The sequence below is a fragment of the Drosophila mojavensis genome, unplaced genomic scaffold (assembly GCF_018153725.1).
Source record: "Drosophila mojavensis isolate 15081-1352.22 unplaced genomic scaffold, ASM1815372v1 contig_136, whole genome shotgun sequence".
In the NCBI taxonomy this organism is placed as follows: Eukaryota; Metazoa; Arthropoda; class Insecta; order Diptera; family Drosophilidae; genus Drosophila; species Drosophila mojavensis.
In genome coordinates, this window is record NW_025318667.1 from 15,218,642 (window position 1) to 15,227,214 (window position 8,573).

The 8,573-nt window shown below is 43.8% G+C and overlaps 2 protein-coding genes across 5 annotated transcripts; both read left to right on the top strand.

The window, feature by feature from the left end:
* Positions 1 to 550: 550 nt before the first annotated feature.
* On the top strand, positions 551 to 6,869 carry LOC6583901 (G-protein coupled receptor moody). Of its 4 annotated transcripts, none has more exons than XM_015161451.3 (5): positions 551 to 1,310; positions 3,260 to 3,382; positions 3,887 to 4,027; positions 4,096 to 5,072; positions 5,150 to 6,866. In XM_015161451.3, exons 2-5 carry the CDS (start codon positions 3,273 to 3,275, stop codon positions 5,854 to 5,856), a joined length of 1,935 nt encoding a protein of 644 aa, XP_015016937.1. In that variant the 5' UTR covers positions 551 to 1,310; positions 3,260 to 3,272; the 3' UTR covers positions 5,857 to 6,866. The 4 variants fall into 4 exon arrangements, with proteins under 4 accessions (XP_015016937.1, XP_015016936.1, XP_043865866.1 ...); XM_015161450.3 differs by lacking the exon at positions 551 to 1,310 and adding an exon at positions 1,341 to 1,369 and having other exon boundaries at positions 5,150 to 6,867; XM_044009931.1 differs by lacking the exon at positions 551 to 1,310 and adding an exon at positions 2,795 to 2,949 and having other exon boundaries at positions 5,150 to 6,869.
* A 736-nt stretch (positions 6,870 to 7,605) lies between these two features.
* On the top strand, positions 7,606 to 8,526 carry LOC6583902 (ERAD-associated E3 ubiquitin-protein ligase HRD1B). The gene is made up of 2 exons (XM_015161454.3): positions 7,606 to 8,056; positions 8,118 to 8,526. The coding sequence occupies exons 1-2, from the start codon at positions 7,899 to 7,901 to the stop codon at positions 8,443 to 8,445; spliced, it is 486 nt and encodes a 161-aa protein (XP_015016940.1). The 5' UTR covers positions 7,606 to 7,898; the 3' UTR covers positions 8,446 to 8,526.
* Positions 8,527 to 8,573: the final 47 nt, after the last annotated feature.

Here is an 8,573-nt window from a genome sequence, read left to right on the forward strand (position 1 = left end):
TAACGGTTAAAGTTGTGTAAATACAATATGCATATAAAATAAATATGAAATATATATTATACAAATATATACATATGTATGTATGCATGCGTGCATGTATGTGCAATAGCTGCATTTGTATTTGTTGATGGAATTGCTGGAAATGTCAATTATGTCGCGTCATGCGTATCGCCTATCTGTAAGAATAAGAAAATCAATATACAAACAAACACACACAAACGAATGCACGCAATATCTAACGCGATCGCCAATCGCATACATATGTCTTCCTCTGCCGCCCTCTGGTCTACCAACTGATAAATATGTAGTACTCTAACAGCAACAACAACAGCAATTGCGAGAGAACATACTGTAAATGAGAGCGAGCTGAAAGAGTGAGCGAGCACGCGAAGAGTGAGAGAGTGTGATATGTTAGTTGGTGTGAGCATGTGTGCGTGTGTGTGTGCTTGTAGAGCGAAATTGTCAACAGCCCAGCAACGAATATCAATTGACGGCGACGACGACGACGGCGACTGCGACCGCGACCGAGCTGCCGCCCCAAAAGCGGGCACTCGATAATGTGCAGTCGTTGTAGACAAACGCAAAATAAACGCGCGCGCGCAGTCAAACGCCATTTAACCGTTACAGCTAGTGTGATTTTGTGCGTTTTGTTTTGATCGCGGCATTCCCTTAGTTGGCTGAGGCTTGTGCCATTGCTGTTAGTGTTGCTGCTGTTGTTGTTGTTGTTGCTGCTAACGTGACAAATACGCTTACGGTGTCGTGTGCTGCGCCGCACGCTTGCACATTTCTACCTGCGTCTGCGAAAGTCTGCAAAATGCTCGAATCCCAAATGTATTAGTCATGACGGTGTCATTTTTGAATCATCCAACCGGGCCGCCGCACTTCTCACTCCCTCGCGCAGCATTCGTGAATAAGCCAGTGAGCAGAGAGCGCGAATCGTAAACTGTTTACATTGCTCAGCTCAGCTTGGCTCGGCTCAGTTGGGTTCAGTTCAGTTTAGCTCAGTTCACTTGCATAAAGTTCGGCTCAGTTATTACTGCTTGGCTCTGACTCTGACTTGGAGTCGCAGCGGCAAACACTTCCTCTCTCACCATCTCTCTCTCTCGCTGGGTCTCTCTAGCGGCCAGCTGCGATTACGTGAAATTAGAATAGAAAAACAAAGAACAAACAACAACAAAGTCGTGCTGCTGCCTGATAAGAGTATAATTTGTGATTTGTGAGCAATCCAGTGATCGGATCGTGAATGTCAGCCCAACTGACGGAGCAGTCTAAGCTGATTACCAATCGCATGTGCCACACCAGTAAACCAGGTGAGCTCTATGGGTGTACGCCGATAAGATAAATACAACAACGCAATGAGACATGCATAGTAAGTGTACCTAGAACTGGACAGCCTCAGTGCTAAACGATCGTGAGCTGTTTCACACTGCGTATACGTAACGTTTGTTTAGAATGATCTAACGATGTACATAATATTCAACTGCCAAGTAAATGCACTCGATTTATGTATATAGTATAATCCATTGTCGGATAATTTATGAATGTACTTTTTATCGATCTACATATCGCTCTGCAAACTCAACATTTCGCTGATTCTCTTTTAGCTTCTGAAGAATTGTGTAAATGTAATACTAGGAAGACGCAAGTTATAAGTAATAACGACATGAATCATTTGGCGTATTTGAAAGTTTTTTTTTTTTTTTTTTTTTTAAATGTAGAAATATTGTTTTTTTTTTTTTTTTTTTATCTGCCAATTTTCAATTATTACGACCTAAATAGGTAATGTATTAGTTATAGCTAGCAGAGAGAAGTTGTTATCAAAGCTACATATTTCCATTCAGTTCTGCGGAATAGCTCAGCATCAGCTTCCAAAGAAAAAAAACATATGTACGTTTATACTATTTTGATAAGACCTTCTATTTATACGTATGTACCTACATCAATTTATATATGGAAACAAACTTTATTTGATTATACAAAGCCACACACAAATACTTATTCTACAAATAGTTTCCAATGTTCTTTATGTAGAAGATATTTTGAAATGAGATATTGATAAAAGATGAAATTATATTAAATAAAAGAGCAATACATATGTATGTACATATATATGGATATGGTAAAGCTCTATGCCTATAGGCTTAGCACCGAAACGTTTTATAGTTCAAGAATACTCTACATAGGTCAGGTCAAGACATTCTTTTTTAAAAGTTTATACACAACAAATTATTATTAAGGCCATAACAGAAAGAGTGAAAGAATGCCAGTAATATTATTTGATAGATGGGAACAACTGTCATTAGAGAATGTTTAGTTTATGATCGATCGATCAATCATTTGAAAAGTAAATAAAACGAAAGTATGGATTAGGCTATATCTGACTGAGGCCAGGAAGGTTATCAAATATTAAATAACACCTATATTGCTTACGTTATGAGATTGTGTATCCAGAACAGGGATCTGTTAGTTGAGCCGATCTAGAGCTGCAGTAAATATTTATATCATATAACTGGGCGTCAGCTACTGAGAAATACAGAAATGTGAAAAGTGTTCCGGTATTTCGGTAGACAAGTGCGAGAATGTCACACACATAGATGTGATATATAGCGTGTATATACAGTATATACATATGTATGTATGTAGTACATAGTTGTATTTGAAGCACACTCAATTAATTAAGGTTCGGCGCTGATCTTTGCACCCGCAGCTAAAGAGATGTTGCATGCACGACGTTTGCTGGGCCGCTGAGTGTGCGCTGTGACCTCTTTAAATTATTTAATTGACACTAATTTATTGTAGTCCAAAGGAACAGCCAGCTAACAGAAACAAAACTCGCCAGCTCGCCAGCTCGCCAGCTGGACAGTTGGACAGTTGGACAGCTCGCCTCGACACCAAAGCCCCGCCCGATTCGCATCAAAGTCGAGAGCTCCCAGTCGAGATCTTCCATCTGTCAGTTGCCAGTTGGCAGTGCTCGGTTGTCGATCGATAGGCCGTTTGTTTATTTCGATCGCATTTCTCCATTGTTTATTTTCGCTTGATTCCTGTCTATGCGTGTGTGTGTGTGTTTGAATTTTATAATAAGTACTGATTATATCTGTGCTGATCAGGTAGAGCTGCTAAGCATTATTGAAGCCTGCCTCAAGCTGAAATCTGTAAACTCATGTACTCACGCCGCCTTTATTATCATCCTCTGATTCTGATTCTGTTGCTCTTTCTCTTTTTGTTTCTGTTTCTGTTTCTGTTTCTGTGAACTTCTTAGCTTATCTGGCATTATGAGTGACGACACAACATCGAGTCTGGGCTATGGCGATGGCGACGGCGATGGGCTGGCTGCCTCAGTGGCACCAACGAACGGCCTGCTGGATGCTGTGGATGAAAGTGGGTAGGTTGCCCTCGACCCTATCAGCTGCCAGTTGCGCTGGTTAATTATAGCGCAGTGTGAGAGGTCCGATAACCGATCGTTAATATTACGCGGCCCATTTCAAGCGCCGCTCCACAGACACTCGCAGCGCCAACAGAGGATCGCCTGTGATCGCTACCGATCGACAGCTCTCTGTGTGTCTGTGTGAGCGAATCTACAACAATGCTGGCTGTCTTCGAGCCAGCGGAAGCCACTGGAGATATGATATGGGCATTGGGCCTTAAGGTCGACACGATCAGTTCAAGGATCAGCGCTGCGATCACCACGGAAATCAACCCAATTACATCCAACTATGAGCGTTTACAGCGTATGCTCTGGATCACTTGCAATCACTTGATGGAGCTGATCGACGATTGGTGATCGATGATCGGTGTTTGGTGAATTTTCTTATCACGATCGCGAATACTTTAAGGATCTGGAATGCATCTGGAAATCAGTAAAACTAATTATCTCTCACATTTGCAGCTTCTCGCAATCGCTGTTGACCTTTGCGGCGATCATGACCTTTCTGATCATGATCGTCGGCATCTGTGGCAATTTTCTGACCGTTGTCGCGCTGCTCAAGTGCCCCAAAGTGCGCAATGTGGCCGCCGCCTTCATTATCAGGTAGATCGCTGTAGATAATGCTGATCGCTTTTGCTAATACCGATCATGATCTATCTTTTGACGTTTAGCCTGTGCATAGCCGATCTGCTGTTCTGTGCGCTGGTGCTGCCGTTCCAGGGCTTGCGCTTCGTGCAGGGCGGCTGGCGCTACGGCAAGATCCTGTGCCGCGTCATCCCGTTCATCCAGTATGGCAACATTGGGGTCTCGCTGCTCTGCATCGCCATGATCACGATCAATCGGTATGTGATGATCACGCATCACAGCTGCTATGCGCGCATCTACAAGCGCCACTGGATCGCCGTCATGATCGCCGCCTGCTGGCTGGTCTCCTACGGCATGCAGCTGCCCACGCTGCTCGGCGCCTGGGGGCGCTTCGGGTACGACACGCGGCTGCAGACGTGCTCGATCATGAGCGATGCGCACGGCCATAGCAGCAAGACGACGCTGTTTATAACGGCCTTCGTGATACCCTGCCTGGTGATCATTGCGTGCTATGCGAAAATCTTCTGGGTAGTGCACAAGTCCGAGCAGCGGATGAAGCGGCATGCCACCAAACAGAACTCCATACCCAACAACTTGAGGACGGTCGCCAGCCAGCCGAACAACCAGGCGGACAACCAGACGGTGTCCCAAACAGTGGCCGGCAGTCGCGTCTCCACGGACAGCAGCAGCTGCTCCACGGACGTGCCGGAGACAGTGATCCCGGCCGGGGGCAAGCAGCCGACCACGCGGGTCAAGGATCAGCGGGAGGTGCGCGCCAAGCGCAACGAATGGCGCATCACCAAAATGGTGTTGGCCATCTTTCTGTCCTTTGTCGTCTGCTACTTGCCGATCACCATTGTCAAGGTGGCCGACAAGGATGTGGAGCATCCCAGTCTGCACATCTTCAGCTACATCATGCTCTACCTGTCCGCCTGCATCAATCCGATCATCTATGTGATCATGAACAAGCAATATCGTAAGGCCTACAAGACGGTTGTCCTCTGCCAGCCGGCGCGCCTCCTGCTGCCCTTTGGCAAATCGAATGGGGCGAATAGTGCTGCAGGTACGTACCGGGTGGATCCGTTTTGGATTTATGCATGCGAACCACATCCGCTAAGTCACGGTCACAATTTGTTTTAGAGAAATGGAAAGACACCGGATTGAGCAACAACCACAGCCGCACTTTGGTGTCCCAGATGTCCGCCGGCGCAGCAGCGGCTGCAGCGGCGTCGCCAACGGCAGCGGCGCCTGCACCGACATCCGATTGCCCGTCCTTGCCGGCAACCAAATCGGGTCAGTCACTGGAGCTGCTCTCCCGCTGTCCAGATCTGATAAGCCGCTCGAATTTGCCGCCGTTGGCTACGCCCCCAACCCCGCCGCCGCCTTCGGTAACGCTCGCAGCCAGCAGCAACAGCAACAGCAACAGCAACGGGAGCTCCAACAGCAACCGGCTGCCACCCAAGAAGAGCAATCACTCCTATATCAACAACGGCTTCAACAGCAGCGGGGCGAGCTGCAGCAGCGGGGCGAACAGCAGCCTGAGCAGTGGCGTTTACCGACCCGCAGCTGGCTCGCTGGCTCCGCTGGGGCATCGTCGCATCACCATGGTGGGGGACGACATCATACTGGAGGAGGAGGAGCTGCCCGCAACGGAGCTGCCAGCGCCGACGATGATGGCCAGCAAGGTGACCAAATCACCGATCTACATGAACATCGACAGTCCGAAGAGAAACCAATCTTATAGCGCCAATGCGACGGTCAAGGATGATGCACTGCAGCAGGCGTCGGTCCAGGACCAGGATGACGCTAGCCAAGTGCTGACGAAGCCTCCAAATCCAAAAGACTAACGAAATGCTTTAATTCCAAATATCGTAACTGTTACATTCCCCCCTCCCCACTACGTGCCGTGCGCCATGTATTTAGCGTATATCGTATAGCATATATCGTACACTCAATAACGATTACGACATGCTACATATATCGTAGATTGTATTCTGTGCTCTCCATATCGTTTACGATAGATAGCACTCTATACGGTTTACGATATATGCAAGTGTGTCTCGTAAACTCTACACTAAGCTATAACGATTACGATATATGTGAGTTGACACCTGTGCCGTAAACGATATTCAGATTACTGTTTTTGATATTTATGCAAATATCGTAAATGGTACTCGAAATTGATGTTTCGTATGCGGAATATCGTAAACGACACATGCACATATACATACGTACATATATCGTAATCGTATTAATTTATAGATATTTATCGTTTGTCCGCACCTAGTATTAACCACTAAACTAAGCGCTATTTATATATTTCTATCGATCGATACCGCTATCGATCCAATCCCTCCATCCGATAAACATATACAAAACTCTATCTTTTTTTTCGAATTTTTTTATAAACTATTTTAATTCAATTTTTGAATGAACATTCCATAAATATGCTTGTGCACTGTTAACATAACACTGATAAGGCTATGTTACGCTACATATTTACAGCTGTGCATGTCGGGCAACGAACGAACTTTAGATTATTTTAATATATATTATATCATTTTTTTTCTACATAGTAAAATTTTTTTATTTGTTTTTTTTTTTTTTTTTTCAACACTTGACTTCGATTAGGAGACCTTGGGCCTCACGCGAATAGTCTTAGAATGTCGTAAACCATTCCATTTATGTAGTTAAAAATGCACACATACATATATATAAATATGCTCTATTTGTAGATCTACCTAGACATACATTTGTACCTATATTAATCAACCTATATTTTATATAAATTTTTTTTTTTTTTTAATTTGTGTATATGTGCTGCAAATTATGCGGTCGAATATATAATTAATGCCTATACAATCACAAAAATAATTTTTATTTTCATCGATGGGCAAATGCTAATACTTGTTGTAGTCAGCGATGCCATTTGCGCCCCTTTTCCGTCAGATCTGGCCTTTTTTTAAAAGTGAGATTGCGGGAAAATAACGGTCAGCTCTTTAGAAATTCGAAAAAGCTTTTAAAAGCTCTTTGAGCAAGCAGAAGGAGACAAGCTGCGTCGACTTAGCCCGGTCCGTGTGCATGTCTAAGGATGTTGATATCGGGACATATAAAATTGATTTTTGTTATGTTTTGATCGACAAGTTTGTATAAAATACACGTATGTATATTTATAAATATTCATGGGCATACAGTAAAAGTTAAATTGTAAAAGTAAAAGTTAAAGTTAAAGAGTAAAAGTTATATTTTAGATGTTTTTTTAAGCTTAATTATGTTTAAGGTAATAACAGCCTTTTCTTTTTTTTTTTTTTTTTTTTATTAATTTATTGGACGATTTAGCTTTTTATATGAATAAAAAAATAATGACAGCACTGATTCTAATCCGTTTCGAGGCTTATCTCTAAGTGCACCAAGAGCGAGAGAGAGAAATACAGACTGAGAGAGAGAGAGCGAGTGAGCATTGAGTCTCAGTGCCAGGCACGATCTCTTGTACGATCGCGCTTCGCCTGCACTGAGAGAAATCAGCTGCGACTTTATTATACCCTAAACACATTCTAGGTAGGAAGTTAGTCGAAGGGGCTTTGCAGCTGATAACAGACTGACAGCGTATCATATGTTATTGCAAATATGTACATACATATATTCTCATGTCTGCTCCGCAAATTCGTCGGTATATCGATCTACATAAACATTGAACATATAATATTTTCTGTAAGTTTCTTGTTTCTGTTTATTTCCAAAGTTGTTGACAAACAAACAGCGAAGCTGAAATCCATTGTTAGTTTTGGCAAACGCAACGGGCGGCGTTGAGTTGAGTAGCTGATAATGCACTACAATTGGCATGCGACTAATGCAGCTACTGCGCTGTGGTCAGTAAGTCATTACGACAATGAGTGCCGATCGAAGCAGAAGCAGCAACCGCAGCAGGAGTAGCAGCCATGTGAGCTGCACTATTTGCTCGGAGCGGTATAAAGTGTCGGATCAAATCTATGGTGGCAGCTGTGGCCATGTGTTCCACTGGCATTGTCTGCAGCGCTGGTGGGAGGAGTAAGTTTAGCCCGCTTGAACGGAAGCTGTAAGCAAAGACTGATCCGTTTCCATCGAATAGGTCCAACAGCTGCCCCGTTTGTCGCAGCAGAGGCCGGGAGTTCTTTCAGCTTTACTTAAGCTTTGAAGAGGCAGAGCCGAGCCAAAGTCAAAGCCAAAGCCAAGGCCAAAGCCAAAGCCAAAGTCAAAGTCAAAGTCACACCCAAAACCAAAGTCAGAGCCAGGGAGCGGGAGTGAGGAGCGCACCAGATGACTTGACCAGCGAATTTCAGAATTTGCTTTATGAAACGGACTTGTACAAGGACGAGATCAATTATTTAAACGAGCAAATTACGTTCTTAAAATTTAAGTTAGCACTAAATAGCAATAGTTCAAGTGATTCAGATTAATATATGTACATGTACTATAATATATACATAAGTATACACCAATAAACATACAGACAGCTAAACAATCAGCTGTTTAGAACATCCACAAAGTTCGATAAAAACTGTAAGCATCCCCCTAAATTTGTGGC